This window comes from Cygnus olor, chromosome 1 (assembly GCF_009769625.2).
Source record: "Cygnus olor isolate bCygOlo1 chromosome 1, bCygOlo1.pri.v2, whole genome shotgun sequence".
Classification (NCBI taxonomy): Eukaryota; Metazoa; Chordata; class Aves; order Anseriformes; family Anatidae; genus Cygnus; species Cygnus olor.
Genome location: NC_049169.1, coordinates 206,679,811 through 206,701,063, shown reverse-complemented (window position 1 = coordinate 206,701,063; position 21,253 = coordinate 206,679,811). Strand labels below are relative to the sequence as shown.

The 21,253-nt window shown below is 47.5% G+C and overlaps 1 protein-coding gene across 3 annotated transcripts in view; it reads right to left on the bottom strand.

Annotated features, from left to right (window-relative positions):
* Positions 1 to 504: 504 nt before the first annotated feature.
* The window catches only part of WNT11 (Wnt family member 11), a 32,505-nt gene continuing 11,756 nt past the window's right edge, over positions 505 to 21,253 (bottom strand). For 2 of the 3 annotated variants that reach the window (XM_040544552.1, XM_040544551.1), the window contains exons 3-6: positions 20,234 to 20,469; positions 17,810 to 18,087; positions 16,032 to 16,324; positions 505 to 5,594 (exon numbers count right to left, since the gene is read on the bottom strand). In XM_040544552.1, the coding sequence (XP_040400486.1) occupies positions 5,420 to 5,594; positions 16,032 to 16,324; positions 17,810 to 18,087; positions 20,234 to 20,469 (982 nt within the window). In that variant the 3' untranslated portion in view covers positions 505 to 5,419. The remainder of the gene's footprint in view (positions 5,595 to 16,031; positions 16,325 to 17,809; positions 18,088 to 20,233; positions 20,470 to 21,253) is intronic. The other variant, XM_040544553.1, reaches the window with a different exon arrangement.

The following is a 21,253-nucleotide window of genomic DNA, read 5'->3' as shown; positions in this document are numbered from 1 at the left end:
TTTGGGGCCCGGCGTTAACCCTAGGAAATCTGAAAGAAACGTGCCTCTCCGTTTCAAAAAGCCGGTGTTTGTCAGCAGTTACCACTTAGATCTGAGGTATCGATAACCGCCCTTCAGTCCTCCCAAGGTTTTCAGCACTTTGGCCCTGGTCCAGAGGAGCACTTACACACGTGTTTAGCTCGGAGAGGGCGAGCAGTCCCCGTTCGGGTTGTGGCTGTGCATTGTGGGTGGGCATATTCTCCGTGCAGAGCAACCCACAGCAGATTTCATGCACCGTGTTCATCCCCACGTGCAGAGGGGGTGCAGCGTTTGCATGATTTCCCTTCCTGCCCCAGCTTCTGGTGTCGTTCGATTATGTGACACCCTCTTCTGCTTTTTTTTTAATTATTTTTTTTAGGAGACATTTCCAGGCCATGTGGTTCTGGTGAAAACCTTGAAAAATTCCACTTAAAGGAGTAAAAAAAAAAAAAAAAAAAAACAACACACCTCCACGTAACACAGACATGATCTTTAAAATAACTCATTTCATATTTACAAGGCAGACAAAAACACATTTTTACTTTTAACAAAAACAAACAAACAAAAAATAACAATCCACAATGCATACCATTGTTATTATTTTTTATTATTATTGTTGCTCTTATAATTAGAAAACAAAGCTAATGCTGCGCCCCTGAACAGGGGATAACTTTTGTTCTAGATGAATAAACCATAGCTCTGCTGAAATATTTAATCAAACTCCATCTGACTGATGAAACTGCTCCTGAGGGGAAAACAAAGCAAAACAAAACATGTTGTGCATGTTAAAGTCATTAATCTCAGGTGGATTTCAAGTTTCCTGTTCTTTCCCCCCTCTCCCAAATCTTGTTTTCTGCTCCATCTCCCACGTGAAGAGGGCAAAGTCTGGGTCCAGTCTGCTCTTGGTGGCAAAATGATGGTGTTTCCCCACAGGGAAGGCAAATCCTTCGTGGTGGGATGAGGGTGTCAAGGACGAGGTTGTAGATTGCATAGTAAGGAGAAGGACTGGCTAGGACTTTGGTTTGGGATAAAAAATTACTCCAGACAATGCAGGATGGTTTCACTGCTTCCTGCTTGGATTCTGTCTGATGCCTGGAGTGATCCCATCAGAAATCTGTTTGCAAACGGATGGTGCGGGAGAAGGAAAAGCCCAGGGTTGAGCCTTCCTCCTGCTGCCCTCATCCCCTTGTACCTCCAGAGCATCCTCCCAGCATCTTCCCCAGGCTGGTACCTGAGGTGGGCACCGCATGCGTGGCTCACTGGGAGGATGCTGTCTGCAGGAATCTGTTTTCTAGCAGAAAACAGGCATGGTCCCTCGAGGACTCCAATATCTTTCTCCTGACAAAGGCACCATTAATTGCATTCAGATTTGTGCCTCCTTTCCCCTCCTGCTGCCCTCACCAAGAGCTTTTGTAGCTGCACATGAAACACTTGTGGGGTGCCTGCTTGAGCATGATCAAGATGCTTTCCACTTTGCAGATTAAAAAAAAAAAAAAAAAATTGGATGGGAGTTTTCTATAATGAATGTTGTTTGCCTACCTTGGGGAGCAACCTAAATGATATAAAGCTGGAAGGGGGTGAGGATGGGGGGAATTCATCAAAAAGTATAAAGCCAGCTGGATGCGTGCAAGGTTTAAATCCTCAGATTTGGAAATAGCATTAAGTACAAGCTGTTTTATTAAACCACAGATATTTTTTTCAAATGAATAAATGCTACAAAGCCACCGACATAATACTTTTCAAGATTGCTCGTCTTTTTCCCTCAAGGGTAATATTGCAATATTTTGAAATAATAATATTTATAGGAATATATCAGCTGTATTTTCCCAGCTAATGTAAATCAACAGAGCTGTATAGTAGGATGTGGAGCTAAGCCAAATTATGCCAGCTGTTAGGATCTAGCAGGGCATGTTAGGAGAGAGGGAACTGTAGCATCACCCTACAGAGACATTCACGTTAATTAAAGCCATTTCATTCAGAAGCTGAAAGACATTTGTGTTTCAGAGCAAAGTTTTGAAAGCTGGCTACCATGGGGTTGATATGTGAATGTGTTGCTCTGCTGTTAGGGATAGATCTTCCTTGCAAAAACCTGCAAAATTGGTTTGTGGCAAACATTCTTTCAGGCCATACTTGCACAGAGAATTAATTGGCAGCTGCATTTCGGACTCTCATTGCACTGAGCATTGCAATTGCAAGCAAGAGCACTTCTCTCTTCTGGCCTCTTTCATAGAATCACAGAATGGTTTGGGTTGGAGGGGACCTCAAAAATCACCTAACTCCAACCCCCTGCCATGGGCAGGGACACCTCCCACTACTAGGTTGCTCAAAGCCCCATCTAGCCTGGCCTTGGGCACTGCCAGGGATGGGGCACCCAGAGCTTCTCTAAGCAAACTTCTCTCTGCACTTTGCTGCTGATGCCAGGAGAAAAGCACCCAGAACACCAGGAACTCGATGACCCTAATTTGCTGGATGAAACAGGGCTGTGCAACGAGGGGTGCTGGTCAGGGTGCAGCCACTGCAGAGAAGAAAAAGGTTTCTGAAACTTGGGAGTTACAGCAAAAGGAGTGTAGCAGCATTGATTCATAGATCAACAGCCTAGGACATGAGCTGGGGCCTCAATGACTCAAAGAAGCAAAACACAGATGAAGCCAGTTGTGAAGGATTTTGGGAGGAGCAAGAAGAGATTTTGAGCCTGGGTGCACTGAACCACAATCCTCCAAGCACTGCAGCCATTTCAGTTCAACATCTAAAGGTCACTTCCCACCTTGGGGTCTGAGGACCTGCAGATGCCTGGTAGGCTTACTCACATCTTCTCTCATTCTGCAAAGATAAGATTTTTTCTGACATGGGAAAAGCAGCTGAGGAACAAGGGCCTGACATTGGAGGAGTGAAATGTAGCTGAAAACAATGTGCATACGGAGCATTTCTTCCATCTCGCTATTTTTGCGCCAAGCCCAAAGACTCAAGACATCAGCAAGGGAGCAAGAAAAAGTCATTACAGAACAGAATTGAAATGCTCAAGTTTTCCTTCAGTCAGAACATCCCTTGGCTTCGTCAGAAACTGGAATTAAAAAGAAAATTCCTTAAAAGAATGAAATCTGACTTTGTCTTTACAATATCAAACAAAGCCAAATTCTGGCTTTGGAGAGCAGTGGGACTCGTGCCACCGACCTGTCTGCATGTCAGCCTAAAGACACCCAACCGCTCATCACACCGTGCTGCGGAGACATTTTAGTCCACCAGCTTTTATGGGGTGACAATAACACAAACCACTGACAAAGTACCAAAGCCCTCTTTTTGCCTCCCCGGGGCTGGGGGAGGGAAAGGCAGGGAGGAGACCAAACCCATTACAGCAAAGCAAAGTAGCTGAGGAGAACAAAATATCAAAAAATTTTGCTATAGCACACAATGCTAGAGAATGAAACATCTCTAATTTTGCTCTACAGCCCACCATGCTATTTTCTTCTAGCTCCCAAGGGCTGCTCAGAAGCAAGTCAGAAGCAGTTGGCTCCTAGAGAGTGGCTGGTTGGGAAGAAAAGGATTCAGGGGAAGACAATGGCCGTGTTTCCCCCTAGGGAAGTGCCACTGTCCCCACGTTTGTGTAGGAGTGATTTGCTGGCTGCTTACATGACTTTGCAGAGCAGGCTCCCCAGAAATGTTTTGAAGGACCTCACAGCCTCTGCAGCCTTCTCCTGGAGCAGACATCCCCCTCCAGCGTCCCTTTCCCTAACAGAGACACAGAGGTGAATGCCCATAGCAAAAAAAACAAAGAGAGACAAAGCAATTTAACTTGAGCTAAAATCTCCACTGCACAGCATCTCTCTGCACTCTGGAGTGAGAAACAAGCCACCCATGAGAAGCATCAGTCACGTTTGTGAATGCACTCCCTGGGGGCACTGGGATATTTAACTGATGAACAACAACAAAAAAAACAAGAACGGTGACTCTTCCTTCCTCCGAGTGCTCCGTTTCATTATCTTGACTGTATCTTGGCTAATTCTGCTCAAAATAAAGAGGCTGGGGAAACAGGGAATACAGGAACTTATCGATCGCACGCCAGCGAGAGCCTCAAGCCATGCTCTTCTCCTGTCCTTGGGAAGGAGACCGGGGTTTGCTTTCCAAGTAGGAAACAATGTCCTTGGGTGAAACATAATAAGCTAACATTCTGCTGTTGCACCAGTAACTTCAGCATTTATTTCATACTATTGTTAAGGCTTGTTTATAGTATATAGATATATTTACGTAGGAAGAAGAGTAGAGGAAAGCGCAAGATATATCTTATAAATATTTCTGTATGTCCGCGTACAAAAGAAAATATGTACAGCCACCGATAGTGGTTTTCTCTGCGCCAGGGCAGAAGGACTGATGTGTTCCCACTCCTTTCTGCAGGGAATAGCTGCTACCCTGCACGTCTGCATGCCAGGACTGGACCTGCTGTGCTCTCTGCATATTTTTGGGGCTGGGTCAATAGTTTTGCCAGGGGGAGAGAGGCAGTGGCACCTTTCCCTAAGGACTGGATGGCCCAGTGTGGCAGAAAAAGTATGAGTTGCCACAGGTCAAGACAGAAAGAGAGCAGGAGCTTTTTTCTTATTTTTTTTTTCCACTGGATTTTTCACTTCACTTTTGTATTTTAACCTAATGGCTCCACTACAACCCAAGGACCCCATTAAACCCTTCTCAGCGTGCCCTATTCTCACTGTCTCTGGCATCCCATAGTTGTTTTTATTTTCCTTGGCTGAGTGTGAAGCCCCATCCAGCCCAGACAACTCAGGGACAGATTTTCCTGTAGCAGTAACTGGGAAGTCACAGACCTGCTTAAAAGAAAGGTTAAAACGGGTTAGTCATTTCAGGGGATGGACCTGAAATCTTTCCACCTTTACCATCCTGAGTGGATGCTTCCATGCTAAAAATTTAGTCTTTGGCAACAAATGCAGTTATTGCTGAACAGTTGTAGCGTTTTTGCTTCTGGGATGGTCCTAATGCAGACTCGGTACCTGTGTGAGAAGGCATAAGCAGGCGTGAGTCTTGGTTATTTTCAGGCAGGTGTTGCTTTTCTTCCCCAAGGGAAAGTTTCTAATTTTGCTTCTCAAAATATTAAGGCACTTGATGGCTGGACATTATTGGCAACCATAGGAAATATTTTGGAAGAAGATACCATCCCAAATGAGTTTTTGTCTTCTCAGAGAGCATTTTATTGGTGGGGGAAAGCCTTCCGTTTTTTACATTTTTTTAAAGGTCTCATTTTTACGTGGCATGATTGCTTTTTTTGTCCTCCTACCATGTGTCTTCAAGTCTGTGTCTTTACAAGATGAACGACGTCTAGTCGGGGAAATGTTTTCTCTTCTCTGAATAGTGCTGGGGTGCCGCTGGCGTCTCAGCTCCCGGGCGGAGCGAGGGGCTTTCACTTGCACACGTATCTCTCGACAGTCCTCTCGCACTTTTTACAGGTCACGTAGCAGCACCAGTGGTATTTGCAGTGGCACCGCTCCACCACTTTGTCCATGTAGGGGTTGTAGCCTCTGCCGCAGCACATCAGGTCACAGCTGTCGCTCCCGTTGGAGGTCTTGTTGCATTGCCTGGAAGAAAGGAAAGGTGGTGAGCAGTTGTAAATGCCAGCAGGGCTTTCCCAACCAAGTGTCTGGGGTGATGCTGGGGTCTGACGGCTCTGCAAGGTGCTGGGTGAAGGCAGCGTGGTGGAGACCCCAGGGCTGCACTTGCATTTTTCTGGGCAACCTTCTTAGGGCTGAGAATAGCTCCAGTTGGAAGGGACCTGCTGGAGCGGGCCCGGAGGAGGCCGCGAGGATGCTCAGGGGCTGGAGCAGCTCTGCTGTGGGGCCAGGCTGAGAGAGCTGGGGGTGGTGGGCCTGGGGAAGAGAAGGCCCCGGGGAGAGCTGCCAGCGGCCTGCCAGGGCCTGCAGGGGGGGCAGGAAAGCTGGGGAGGGACTCTTGGTCAGGGCTGGGGGGACAGGACGAGGGGCACCGGCTGGAGCCTGGCAGGGGGGAGGCTTCAGGGAGGCATTGGGAAGAAATTCTTCCCTCTGAGGGCGCTGAGGCCCTGGCCCGGGCTGCCCAGAGGAGCTGGGGGTGCCCCAGCCCTGGCAGTGCCCAAGGCCAGGCTGGGTGGGGCTGGGGGCAGCCTGGACTCAGCGGATGTGTCCCTGACCATGGCAGGACATTGAAATTAGATGATCCTTAATGTCCCTTCCAACCCAAACCATTCTGTGGTTCTGTTTCTATGACCATAAAGTCCTTCTTGGGCAGGAGGTTTGGACCTCATGACCTCCAGGCAAAGAAGTGAAGCTATCGTGATACCTTCACCACACCACAAGCTCATCGTCCCTAGCAAAGTGTATTCCCAGGCAGGCTCCTAGGCTGGCTGAAAGGAGCTGGGGTAAGATGATGCCCTGAAGAACAAACACCGGTGTTTGTCCAGCATGACCTAACCTGAAAAACACAGGGGACGAACCCTGCAGCCAGAGAGTATTTGCAAAGGCTCCGTGCCAATGATCCCAGGCTGGGAAAGCTCCTGAGCAGACTCCTACAGCCGTTACTCAGCCCTGAACCTCTCAGGGAAATTACAGCCGATCCTAACAGGGACAGGCTCTGCACTTTTCCCTCCGAGTGTGTCCCAGCCCAGCAGAAGCAGCCGGGGAGCTGGCCCTGTCCCACCCCGAGCCCTGACCCAGGAGCAGGCAGCACAGCGGGAGCACAGCGCAGGATGACAAGTCGCCAAATATCACATGGCCTTTCACTGCTTGTTTTGCTTCTGCTTTTAATTAAAGCCAGGCTCGTCGGGATAAGTCGGGCATTGTGTGGGGTTCCCTTGCTTCAAATGCTTCCGAGCAGCTGGCTTGAGGTTTTTGGAAATAACCCATGAACTGGGGAATCTTTTTCCTTGATCACCAGCATGGAGAAGCCTTGGAAGGGACTGAAGAGCTGGATCCTCAGCCACTCTCAAAGACCAGCTATCACACTCTCCTAAAATACTCCAAGCTGGTAGACATGAAAGCACAACAAGCATTGACTTTTGGGTGGGATGAACCATGTCCTGGAGATGACATTTCTCCAGGGGCTGTAAAGATAGCCCTTGAGACTTGACATTACTGTAAGAAAGGTAATTTGAAGATTGCAGGGAGACTGCTGACATCTCCCCTAAATCTCATCCTGCCTGGCTAGTTTGGACAGAAACAGTTTAAGGCAAATTTGGGGCAGGGAAAGGAGAAATTCGGACGCTTGAGCTGAGCACTCCATTAATAGATGAAAACAAATCTATGAGATTTATAGGAATTCCTCATGAGGTAATGCTTTAGGAGAAGTTATGGGATTAATGAGGTGTTGGGATTTTGTTCTTGTTCTTCTCTTATTTATTTCTGACTCAGGCGGGCCTCCTGTTTGTTATTTCTGACTTGCATTCCTCCCCATGTTCAGTTTTTAAAGGCTCCCCCCCCTTCTCCCCTTCATTCAGGAGTGTGTGTAAATATTTACAAACCTTTGAAAGCCTCTACCGAAGGCAAAGTCTGCAACCACACCAAGTGTGTTTGCCTAATGCTGAACCAAAGGCGTTGTTACTGCCCTGGGGGCCAGGGCCCCTCTGCCAGGAAGCCTCCGAATGACTCCTCATAAATGTATTTGTAAATGCATTAAATATTCAGAGCAAAGGTTCAAATATAGGGATGGTGACATTAGAAGAGGGGAGGGAATTTGACAACCTTACTCAGCTTTACCAGAGGCTGGAAAGGCTTCTGCATGGAGGTTGCCCTAGTGAGGACTGTGAATCTGCAGGAGCACGGGGCTGGGTATGCAGTGTGTCCCTGCCCCCTTGTGCTAAAAGCCCATTAAAATGGCCAAGGAAAGGGATATGGTGCAACCCTGGCTCCAATTCAGCACCAGAGAGTCAAATTTATCCCATTTAGAGAACAAAGCTCTTCCACCTGTTGCCTGGGTTCAGGGAATCACCCTTTCCTTGCACCCAACTCCTGTGGTTTGACGGGGGGAAAAAATGACCTAGATGGGCTTTCCCATAGCTGTGTCCATCCCTTTCAGCCTGAAATATAGGAAAAGAACAAAATCTACCAAAAAATACCCAAATTTCCCTCAATTTTGGATCATGGAACAGTGACATTCTGGAAGGAAGGAGGGGTAAAGAGCCAAAGCAAAGCTTTTGACTCTATCCCGAACCTAAATGTCTTTCTAGAAAACTTTTCCGACAATGCCACTAACCAGACATATTGTTCTCTGTTTTAAATTATAGTCACGGGCGAATTATCTTAATTTTCTTTCTTTTTTAAACAAACCCAAACAAAGTTAGCTTCTCAGCTGCAACTAGCCATACAAAAAGCGAGTGGGGGAAGACAAAGGAGCCCGAAGACCAGAGTTTACCCACAGAAGCTGCCCCCAAGCATCTGCTTTCAGAGCCCATGGCTGCGATCTCAGCAGGCTCCCTGCTGATGGGTTAAGTTCAGTCTCATTTGTTTTGGGCCTGGTCCAGCACAATTCCAGCAACTCGGAGAAATGCCCTCCTTCCTATTCTCGGAGAGAAAACATGAACACAGGCGATTGCATCTTAACACAACACCGTAACCTCTAGCAGCACTTGAAAGACCGGTGAAAAACGATGCTTCGGCCACAATCCCAGCCAAGGTCCTGGCTCAGGAACAGGCTTTCACATTGCCACGGTGCTTTGTCCTTCTTTATGCAAGAAGGGAGGAGGCCAGCCCTGCTGACTGGACAAATCCTGCTCAATCTCCTTGTCCAAAACTCCCCCTTCCAGCCCTCTTTGCAAAAACACTGCCGTGCATCACTCCCTGAGCCCCAACAGCTTCATCACGGGGGTGTTCTCTGGCACAGATGGGCAAGGACATCCTGGCACCTCTAAGAGTCTTCCCCGTCTCACATCTCTAAGCCATCTCACCGTTACCTCCTGGGGGATTTTCATTTTGAAATATCCATTTTGCTCTCTTGCAGAGGGGGGAAGGAGGTTTGCTGCTTTGTTCTGCAGTGAGCTGCAGAAGGAATTTCAGCTGGAAATCTAAGTACAGCAGGCAGGAGCACAAAGCGAACGGCAGCTTGCTCAAGCTCTCCTTAAAACCACCTGAGCCATGTGTTAGGAGAACTTGAGCAAGATTTTCTAGTCAAAAGCAAGATCAGTGAGCCCTCTACCTGGAAACCATCCACCTTCTACCATCCTGCTTAGGATTGCTCTTTCAGATCTCTTAGGGCCTTGCAAAAGTGCAGGTACATTAAAAGCTATGGGAAGATGTCACATACTTTCACTGTGAATGCCAGTTCCCTTCTGTCCCATCAGCAGATGACAGGATAGTTTTTGGTTGCCCAGCTGGCATCTGAGAGCCAAACTGGGGCCTGCTCTGTCCTGTGTCACCTGCAGTAATGCCATGTGGCAACAGGGACATGCTAGGCATCCGCTGGGACCTCACTCCCCAAGTCCTATTGAAAAGTGGGAGCTGCTTCCAGGGACATAAGAAATGTCCTGCCTGGCCCAGCACTCTGCAATGGCTGCGGGAGATGCTATTTAGAGAGGAAAACACAAATCTGGCCACTTTCTGTAGTCTTCCCCCTCACACTCCACCAGCATCTGGGCTGTTGCGTTAGGGATGACAGAAGATACATTCCTGTTTGACCTCACAGGATCCCCCTGTGGGCATGCTGGCCATGGGTTTGTCTCATCCCTTTCTGACCGCAGGGAAACCACCTGTCTCCATGAACTCCAGCAGCCACAAGTCCCAGAAGACACTACTGCTGTGTAAAGAAATACTTTCTTTTCTCTCTTTTAGATCAAGTTCCTAGTCGTTTCTCTAGTGCCCTTTGCTCTGGTAATGTCATGCTGCACAGCGGTACATAAAGGAAAGAAAAATAATTCGAGTCCCCCAGGAAGTATGTAAAACAATGGGCATTGCTAAAAATACATCAAAGTGCACAATTTCATGTACGATTTTGAGGGCAGGATCTTAACTACTTTTAAATTGCTTTCTCATCCACAAGGAATATCTGGAGACTGACACTGAACAACTGTACAAAAGAGAGTTATCAATACTTCATGTCAGCAAGGAGATGTCAAGGGAGATCCTGGAACCAGCCTGTATTTTCATTAAAGAATAGAGAGAAACCTTACAAGCCTGTGGATAATGCTGGGGCAAAAGGAACCGAGAGCATTTTGCGAGAGTGGATTAAAATGCAAAGCAAGCAACACACTTTGAGAAAGATCCAGATAAATGTGGGAACATTCCCAGGAGAGTCAGAGGAGCAGTTCAGAAAGCAGAAAAGGTTGAAGGAACTGGCTTAGAGAAGTAAGAGCTGACTCCCCATCTACAAAAGATTATTGCAAAAATGGGAGAACAAATATTCTTTATATGCAGAGGAAAGAGGACAAGATATGACCGGTTTGAATTGGAAAAATAAAAAATAAAAATAAGAATCAGGTTGAGACAAACATAGCTCTAAGGATAGTAAAGCTCTGGAACAGGTTGTTCCAGAAGCTGTTTTTTAGAGAGTAGATAAACACCTTCAGTAACGGGCCAGGTATTCTCAGTTCAGTCTCACTGCTAAAATGATCGGGCTCTGTGGAGTCATTCCCAGCCCTGATGTTCTCTAACTCAACACTAGTTTGAGGCACAGGGACTAAATATGTTTAGGAGAGCTGGCTTGTTTTTTTCCCCCACAATTCACTATCCACTGCAATTTTACTATATGAAATTATATTTAACCACCAGTATGCTCATTATTCACAAATGTTTTCGGGTCAAATTCAGGTCTCTCAAAGTGGGAAGGATTCAAACTTCCCTGGGGCTTAAATGAGAAAAAACCCAAGAAGGTACAGGTGGGCCAACTACTGAAATTGGTGCCAACCACAAGCATGTTACCTTGGGAAGGTGGAAATGGCGGGTGGAAGGAACAGAAAGGTCCTATTTTTCTGACTTTTCTTTGGTTTAAGCTTCTGGAACACTCACAAAGGAATTTTTGTTACTAGTTTATTTGTTGAGTCCCATGAACAAAAGGTGGCACATCAGTTCCAAAAATTGCTAAACCATCACACAAATTATAACGAAATCAAAATCTAAGCTCAGCGTATTGTTCCTTGTGCTCTCACTGAGCGATGGAAACTTAAGGAGGGTCTAATAAAAACCAAACACCAAATGCTGTCATCTGCCCAAAACTACCACTCATCCCCCTCTAAGTATGGGTGCTTCTGCTAAGAAATTTCATTGCCCACATAATCACACGATGCAAAGCACTCCGGCAGATGAAAGGCAGAGTGACTGGACACTAATGGGGTCAAAACAAAGGGTTGTCATTGAACATTGAAGACCACTGGGTCCTTGTTTCATAGCATTTAATCAACCTGGATGTCTGGACCACCAAAATGCCAAAGAGGTAGCCACCAGCCACTAACTCCTTGCAGCTAAACGAGTCACCACCGAGCAGCATGTTCAGTTAACTCCATGCATGTTCCTATCCATGAAAACAAATCAGCATAAGACACCTCGGGAGAGAGTTAAGACTAATATTTTATATTGCAGAAATAAAAGAGCCAATACATAAGCAAGGAGCAACCACCGAAGGATGGCCGCGTTCATTGCCACAGTCAGCTAAGGAGTGGTGGCTGAGCACCCCTGCCTAGCTTCAGCACGACATTGCAGCCTGATTTCTGTGGCATTAAGACAGCTCCTTCCCATCTTCAGCACGGAGGAAGCCGCATTCGCTTGGCTCCAAGGCTGCTCTGGGAAAGATCAGTAATAAACAGCTCAGTAATCTCTGCAAGGCCTCGGGGGCTGGAGACTTCTATGCATGGCAGAATTTCCCTTGCCTTGGATTCCTTATGGGACCTTAAACAGCCTTTGAAATACGACACGTTGCACCCTACTGATAAAGAAGGTTAATACTTTTGCCACTTTTCTCACAAACGAGGTCCCATTTTTATAATCTACTATTATTTATCTTCTGCTTGAAGCTGATAACAAATTTTTCAGGCAGGAGAAACTGAACTATGTCATTAAAAGATGAGTTATAGGGTGTTTACTTCCAATAAGGCTCTGAAACAGGAATATATGTAGGATATGCATTTCCCCGTGGTTGACTTGTATCGAAAATCATACAAGCCACATGCTGCTCCACAGATCAGCTCCTTTAGATTTGTCTCCAGATGATTTTTATTCGCTATGAAAGCGTGATGGTGGCAAACAAACACACGGAGTTTGGCTGCAATCAGTGAGGGTTGCAGCAAGCCTGTTTGCAGGAGCCTTGGACACCAGTTGCAAAACTCAGCTTCTTAATCAGATTTTGAGCACTTCAAAGAGTTGTGAGGCTTCAAATCACAGGTTTGGGTTGAGCTCCCTGGCTTTGAAATCTGGATACACCCCAACTGCTTGGAGGCATGCAGATTCCCAAACCATTTCTAATTTCAACATGGAATTAAGAAGGGCTAGGATGTCTTAGAAAACACTTCAGGGTCATTCTGAATAAGGCTTTGAAAAGAAGTGAAGTGAAGAGCCCTGAAAGGCTTTTGAGTAATTGGGCTCACGTTTTCTGAGTGGATTTTCACACAGTTGCACTATAAAGTTACTTGATTCCCTTTCCTGCCTGAGAAACACACAATATGCCTGAGCCATGTGAGGGATAATTACAGAGATGGAAGCAACTGATTAGATTATCCCTTCCACCCACCTGCCAGTGCAGGATTGTTCCCTACAGCATACATGGAAACCCAATATGTTCAAGGTGTTGCAACTAAGCCACCAACCCTTGTCCTGCTTCCAGTGTGCTCCTAGCAAGCACCAGACTTGGGGGAGAGGGAGAGCAGAACGGACTTTTCCTCCACGTTATATGAAAAAACTCACGTTTTGTAATGAACGTGCAATAATCTCAAGGTTTTAAATCCAGTAACGGGAAAATGGGTTGTTTATCATAGAATCATAAAATCATGGAATCAGAGGAGGATTTGGGTTGGAAGGGACCTTAAAGACCATTTAATTCCACACCCCTGCCACGGGCAGGAACAGCCCAGGCTGGGTACTGCCAGGGCTGGGGCACCCCCAGCTCCTCTGGGCAGCCTGAGCCAGGGCCTCAGCACCCTCAGAGGGAAGAATTTCCTCCTAACATCCAATCTAAATCCACCCTCTTTTAGTTTAAAGCCATTACCCCTTGTCCTGTCACTACACTCCCTGAAAAAGTGTCCCTCTCCAATGGGAACCTCTCTTAATGGGAACCTCTGTCTTCTACACCCCTTCAGAGGCAGAAATTGAGGCTGAAAGATGCTGAAGCTGCCCAGAGGTCTCCTGGAGCACAGTGAGATAGGTCTGCACCATGACACCCTACAAGGAAGTCCCACACCCCTGTTCATGACCCAAAAGAGGTCAAACAGGGAACAGGCAGGTGGTGGAAGAATAGAAGAGAAGAGAGAAAACAAACTAAGGGACCACCACTAAAATCCCTTTTTGATTACGTTTGCTGTAAAAGACCTTAAAAATTAACCTAGTAGGAAACAGCAGGATTTCCCCCAAAAATTTTGATGTGCACAAGGATAAAATGTTAAGGTGCCTCCGGGACTTGACTTATAAAATAAAAAACCTGTTTGGGCTATTTCCATGTGAGTGTTTTACATCTTTTGGGGTAAGCATAAGCCACACCTTTTTTTCCTGCCCTCTCCCACAGCAGCCTGTTTGTGTTCCTGCTCCTTGTCCCTGTCATTAGCCACTATCTGCAGCTGGAACAAAGCCACTGTGTTTAAAATACATCAAATGCCCTCTCCGTGACAGAAAAAAATTGTAGAGGAAAAGAAGGCATCCATGGGAGAAGGAGAAAGAAGAATAAACTCAACACATTGTGGAGGTTTTATACTTCTTTCCTCTAATTTCTCATTGTGGAGGTTTTATACTTCTTTCCTCTAAAACAAAGGGCTGCTGTGTCTTGTGTTACACTTGCCAATTCTGAGACACCAGGCATCTTCTCAACTGCATTGAAAATGAGTGTAACTGCACATGACCTTACAGCTTGGCCTGAGAGAGACCTACAGCTCAACACAGGTCTGTCTCGCCCTCCTCCCCTCCTTCATCATCATCTTGCACGTCCAAGAGTAAGGAGTATTTCTTGACAGGTTCCTTCTGAACGTCATCCCCTCCTGCCTTAATATCTCACTCTAAATCCTCACTCAATCTCACTTCCCCTGGACCCTCGCCTGGAAGGCTCACAATCACTGCTGTCGCCCAGCTCAGGATAAACAGATGCCTGCAATACACATTTTCCTATCCCCAAGAAAAAGAAAAAAAAATCATTCACGATCTTTACATATTTTTCATCACTAGCTGGGATAAAAAGGCAAAATCTCCTGCAAAATGAAATTAGATGAATAGGAAGTAACACCTCCCTCCCCTCTAAAAGGATTTCAGCTCATGGAAAATGTTTCATTTGGCAGATCTCTAATGAATTCAGTTTGTTTTTCACACAACCTGTTGATTTCACGCAATTCCTATAAAACCAATTTCCAAATAACCTCCCCAATTTTTTTCATTGCAAAACAGCATGTCCCAACAAAGAGGTCTTTTTCAAGACACGAGTTTGTCAAAATCCATGCAAATCCACAAAAACATCACTTCCACTTACATGACATTTTCCTTCAGAAAACAATCTCGGCACATGCAGTGCCCTACAGTCCTCAGTGACTCATAAACATCTTCATTGCTAATTACTGCTCCACCGCTGGACTGGGAATGAACGAGCTATTGTATGGCAGTCCAGCCATTGCCTGCAGTCCTGGTGGAGGATACAAAGCTCTAACTTTCACCAAACAGCAGAGGACAAAAAGGACACACTTCCCATAAGCTGCCTCACTCAACTGTCATCTTTACCAGGTTGGCTCCACCAGATAAATGTTGATTTATTGTCTATAGAATGGTGGTTCCAGATTAAAGGACCATTGCCAAAGGGTATCGTCTAAAGACCATTCACCAAACATTGCTTGAAAGAAAAGTATCCCAAAAGGATGCATCTTTTGTGCATTTGAGTCATTTATTTCACTTCTCTGACAGTAAAATCTTCTCTCCACTTAACTTCTCAATACACAATTGAAAGACCACTGTGTCCAATAAGAGTTAAAATAGAGACACCCAAAAAAAGGGCAGGTGCATGCACCTTGCAACGTGACTACATGAGACTGCACCACAAAGTATCACAAAGAACAAAGAAGAATTAAGGGAACTATCTGAAGGAAGCCAAGTAAGCAGACAGCAACATTAAGCCATCTTGAAATCCAGCTGTTGTATGCACTTAACAAAAATCCTGGAAATTCTGCAAAATTCTGGAAGCACAACTATTTGGCTGTTAGAGGGTCTGCTGCCCACCAGTGGAAATGATTTGTCAAAGAGGGAATTAAACAGATCATGGGAAGACACATGCACGTCTGCTTCCTGTTGAAGGGACAGCATTGTGCCCACTGTGGGTTTGGGTGTGATTACCTTAAATCACCAGTCTTAATGGGTTGAAGACATACCTACGCATAAACACGAGACAAAAATACCAGGATTTTTAAAAGGCAGTGGAATAAAAATCCTAAGTATTAATCTTCTTGGGTGACAGGGCTTTTTTAAGGCTGCCTGCAAGCACTGGTCTGAATTGGGTTAACACTTGCCTGCTCAGGGGAACCTTCAAGTAGAGTAACACCTCATCACATGAGCAAGGGTTGCAAGAGGGACTCAATAAAGTAAAAATCAGCTGCTTGATCAGTGCACCTGCTGAGGTGAGCTGCATAAATGGCTTTCTGAGAAGATTTCAAAAGGTATCCTGTACCTGCCAGTATAATGGAAAAGGTGCCTGCAGCCCTGTCTCGGCTGCCACACCACAAAGAGCCTCGAGCATCTGTGGACCATACTGTTCATTAAGATGTTCTTTACCTGCACGCATGTGCTACCTCACAGTTATTTACCTCTTATTCATACACGGTCCCCTCTGCCCCTTCCTTCTTTGGGGTGCAGAGTGCAGTCAGCACCCGCTGTGGAAACCCTCACCTGTCCTGGGTCCCATGTGACCCCACTTTCTCGTTCTTCATGCAGAAATCAGGCGAGCTCTGTAGGTAAATCAGCTCTGTCTCTTTAACCGGCCTGATATCAATATCCTTTGGCACGAGGTATTTGCGGGTGCCCATGGGCCGGTGAACGACCTTGGTGGCCGATAAATACTTGTTTTTGAGGTCCAATGCAATGTCTCGCAGCTCTTGAAGGCCTTTCCAACAGGTCTTGATAGAGCATGACCCAGAAACTCCATGGCACTTACATTTCATTTCAAGAGAGGCTTTTAAGACCTGCAAAAAAGGAAGGCAGGAGTTAGGAAATGGTCTTTAGTCCAAATATCCCACAACCTTGCTAATGAAGATTCTTTCTTAATGGAGACTGCTATAAAAAAGGACTGCTGCTCTGATTTCTGCACATGCTAGGGCAGCTACTGTGCAGAGGGAATGAAATCCCACAGCTCCGTGGTGATCTCTGTCAGCCCAGGACTGCTTTCATCGGGTGCTTTTCACACCTTTGCAGCCAGCAGACCGAAGAGTACTTTGAATTTTGGTGAGATATCTACATGGGGCTGCATTTACACCCTCTGAATTCTTAAGGAGCTGAAATTCAAAGCAATCCATAAATAGATATATAACATGCATTTCTGCCTCCTGCAGATTTAAGCATTGAGTAACAGATGTCAAGGCTTTGATGAATTCAAAGCACCCTCACCCTGCCTTTCTGCTGGCCATAGGGCCAGAAAAACATTTTACTTTGGTACATCTTTAATTTTACGACTGTAGGAAATGGCAGGGAACGCTGACAGGAAAGGGTGAATCCACCAGCCACGACAACATTGTCCCAAATGAAAATTTGCCCATTGCAATTAAAACAAAAACTCAAGACATTGTAATAGTAATAATAATAATAATAATAATAATAATAGTAATAAACAGACACAAAGGGAATGCAGGGAATGGTAGAGAAAAACACCCAGAGGAGGAAGGGTTGTGCTCTGCAAAGGTAAGTTCAGCCGGTAGCTACACAGAAAGCTGCCAATGAGCTCAGCATGCTCCAAATTTTATCTGCTTCAGCGCCTGAGAGCAAGCAGCCCTGGAAGGATCAAGCTGTGTGGTAGGACCAGAGCTGGGAACTGCTGAAGCCTCAGAGATGGGTGCAGGGCTCACCTTTATAGTCCCCCACCCCAATTTCTCCAGCTGCACGGAGGGCTGCAGCGGGGATTTGCTCCCTGGTGCATGCCAAGCACCACGCGTGGTAAGCGTTATCCCTGCGTTGGCACACCCACAGGACGCAAGCTGTTAAAAGCAGCTTGTGCCAGATATGGGAGTAATCACTAGCGAAGCAGTTTGGAAAGGAACAAATCAGCCCTCCTGGCTGCAGGGATGGCTGGGAGGCAGCTGCTGCTGGACACGTCTGGCAGATGATAATCCTCCGTGCTTACACAGCACTTCGCATGTGCAACGCCCTTGGCAGAGCACTACGGGACCCGTCCCCACCACACCTCCTGGGGTAAGCAAGCCAGAGCCTTCCTCGGCTGCGGATAGGGTGGCAATGAGACATCCCACCCACGGTTCTAGAGGGCTGCTGTTAGCATTCAGGGCCTCCTGAGTCCCAGCATGAGTTATATAGCCAGAGCCTTCAGCAGGCCAAAGGAGTTCAGAGCAATCTAGGAGAAACCTGCTCCTTTCGCTAGCTGATAGAGACACTGAACCTCACAGAGCGACCGACCACTACAGATGGTTGTACAAGTACAATAACTCTCGTGGATTTGTTACCTGTCTCCCTACTTCACTGTTGTGCAGATGCATCAGTTTATTGGCTTGTGATCCTGATTTTTTCATCTTCATGGGAGCATCTGAAAATTTGGACCCCATGATAAGACCATAGTTGAGGTTGTCTGCACATCCTCCCCATCGATACCCAGGTCCAGGTGTCTCACCTGGGATGGGACCACAGGAACAGCCAGGGAGGTCCCCGGTGGTGCAGGCTCTGGCAATGGTGTGACTGATGGCAGCAGCGGAAAGGGCATACACAAAGGCTGACTCCCTTGTGCCTGGAAGAGACAAGAACTCCAACTCAGCCTCCTGGGACAGCTAAATGTCTCCCCAAAAGAGGCTCGCATAATCTCTGCCCCACAGAACACCAAACACACCAACTCGCTGCAGCTGAGAACTCTCATGGCATCATCAGCTTGGAGAAAATCTCCCCCAAAAGCTCTTCAGCTTGTGAAACAACATCCCAGCAGGGCAAGGAGGCACATGGATTCATGCAACTTGTCCACTGTGGTGAGATTTGCTCTTGAAGCATGTGAGGAATCACAGAATCACAGAATGGCTGAGGTTGGAAGGGACCTCTGCAGGCCACCTGGTCCAACCCCTACTGAAGCAGGGGCACCCCAAGCAGGGTGACCAGGACCATGTCCAGATGGCTTCTAAGTATCTCCAAAAAGGAAGACTCCACAGCTTCTCTGGGCAGTCTGTGCCAGCAGAGAAGTGTTTCCTGATGGAGGAAGCCCCCCATGGATTATCCTGCTTCCTTTTGTCCCTGTGTGCAAGGATGCTCTGACCCATAAGGGAGCTGTCTGGACAGCCTCAGGGGTAGCATGTGCTGTTTGCAAATCTGAATGTCATGAAAAACAGCTCCACAGCTGTTAGCAAGTGCTCCACGACTCCACGACTAGCCAGCACTTCTGCCGTTCACCAGCCACACGGGTCCTCCCATGACTGTGGTGCAGGTTCAAGCCCGCAGAGTGCTTGCTAGACCAGTCCTTTTGGGAACTACAGACCAGTCAGCCTCACCTCTATGCCTGGGAAGATCATGGAACAGATCCAGGAAGCAATGTCAAGGCACATGCAGGACAAGAAGGTGATCCCAGAAAGCCAGCACGGCTTCACCAAGGGCAAATCGTGCCTGACCAACCTGGTGGCCTTCTATGATGGGGTGACTGCATTAGTCAATGAGGGAAGACTGACCAATATCATCTACCTGGACTTCTGGAAGGCCTTTGACACAGTCCCATATGGCATCCTGATCTCCAAATTGGAGAGAGATGGATTTGATGGGTGGACTACTCAGTGGATAAGGAGTTGGCTTGAAGGCCGCACCCAGAGAGTGGTGGTCAATGGCTCCATGCCCAGGTAGAAGCTGGTGACGAGTGGTGTACTTCAGGGGTCTGCCTTGGGACCAGTCCTGTCTAATATCTTTATCAGTGACATAGAGAGTGGGATTGAGTGCACCCTCAGTAAGTTTGCAGATGACACCAAGCTGAGTGGTGTGGTTGATAAAACAGAAAGAAGGGATGCCATCCAAGGGGACCTGGACAAGCTTGAGAAGTGGGCCCATGTGAACCTCATGAGCCAGCAGTGCACACTTGCAGTCCACAAGGCCAGCTGCATCCTGAGGAGTGGCCCGCAGGGCGAGGGAGGGGATTGTCCCCCTGGGCCCCGCTCTCGGGAGGCCCCCCCTGCAGCGCTGCGTTCAGCTCTGGGCCCAGCACAAGGACACGGAGCTGCTGGAGCGGGCCCGGAGGAGGCCGCCAGGATGCTCAGGGGCTGGAGCAGCTCTGCTGTGGGGCCAGGCTGAGAGAGCTGGGGGTGGTGGGCCTGGGGAAGAGAAGGCCCCGGGGAGAGCTGCCAGCGGCCTGCCAGGGCCTGCAGGGGGGGCAGGAAAGCTGGGGAGGGACTCTTGGTCAGGGCTGGGGGGACAGGACGAGGGGCACCAGCTGGAGCCTGGCAGGGAGGTGTTGGGAAGAAATTCTTTCCTCTGAGGGCGCTGAGGCCCTGGCCCAGGCTGCCCAGAGGAGCTGGGGGTGCCCCAGCCCTGGCAGTGCCCAAGGCCAGGCTGGGTGGGGCTGGGGGCAGCCTGGGCTGGGGGCGGGGGGCCCTGACCATGGCAGAGGGTGGCATTAGATGATCCTTAAGGTCTCTTCCAACCCAAACCATTCTGTGATTCAAGTGAGACCAGCGAACCAGACTGATGTCACACACCTTAAGAGCTGTGGGAGGCCAGGTCTTGGATTCAAGAGCTCCTGGGCACAGCTGGCAGCACGGAGATGAACGTGGTCTCAGAGAGCAGGCCCACCACACCATGCAGTCCTTCCACATCCCCCCGGCAGCACGACCCTTCCCCAACACGCATACACACACACTGGCCGACTCTACTCACTCATGTCCCTGGCTGAGCCCAGCAGTGGTGTTTACCTCTCTCTAAGTCCAGCAGGTAGTTCGGAGCCAGCTCAATGGATGAGCAGTTCCACCGCATGTCTGAGAAAGTTTTACGACAGGTCTTTATCACTTCCCGGGCCGCCTGGATGATGGTCTGCATCAGCTCCAGGTTGCTGCGGCACAGCTGCACCTGGGAAACCACCAGGCCTTCGAGCTGCTTGCAGTGCTGGGTTTGATTCAGGGCCAAAGCCGAAGGAGTCTTGGACAGAGCTCTGAGGAGACAAGCACATGCAAAAAGGCATTAAAACCCACAAAAAGTTAATCTCCAGGTCGGTATTTATTTCTCCAGTATCTCTGACCCAGCAAATGCTTTGGCCTGCGTTCATCTGACCTAATATTAGCTACCTGCAAATTATGTGCCTAGTTTAAGATGGTAACAGAGATGGGCAACTTTTAAAAGTGATTTGTCTCAGCTAAAGTAGGTGTTGAAGATGGGTGGGAAGAGTCACCCTCTAAACCTGTGCATTTCCCTCCGTCATCTAGAGGAGCCTGAACAAAAGCACCTGGGGCGTATGCCAAGTTGACTAAATGCGTAAATCCTTGTGGGAGGGGGTTTTTTTGGTGAAGAACAAAGAGGACAGACCTCCCAACAGAGTGAAAAATGACCCATCAGTTCCACGATAACAGAAAGCTGGATCTTCCAAGACTGTGGTATTCAGAAAAAAAAAAAAAGTCAGGTTGGTGTTATCAGTGTTTTGCATTCAGCATGTGTCTCACACACTCTCTAAGGATTATGCTAAATGTCATGTGATTAATTATGGAGAAAATCCTCTGCAAGGCCTAGGGGAAAGCCACCAAGTTTGCAAAACAGATGCTTTCCCTTAGAGTTAACACCAAGGGCCTCCACCAATTCCATTGCTGTCGCACTTAGATAAGTCTGTTTCTCTAGTCTCCAAAGATTTAGTGCAGAAGCACAAGGCAAATATGTGCAAAGAGACTATCATGATCAGAACTAAGAAGGGATCCACTAAAAGCAGAAGGCATGTTACCATGGAA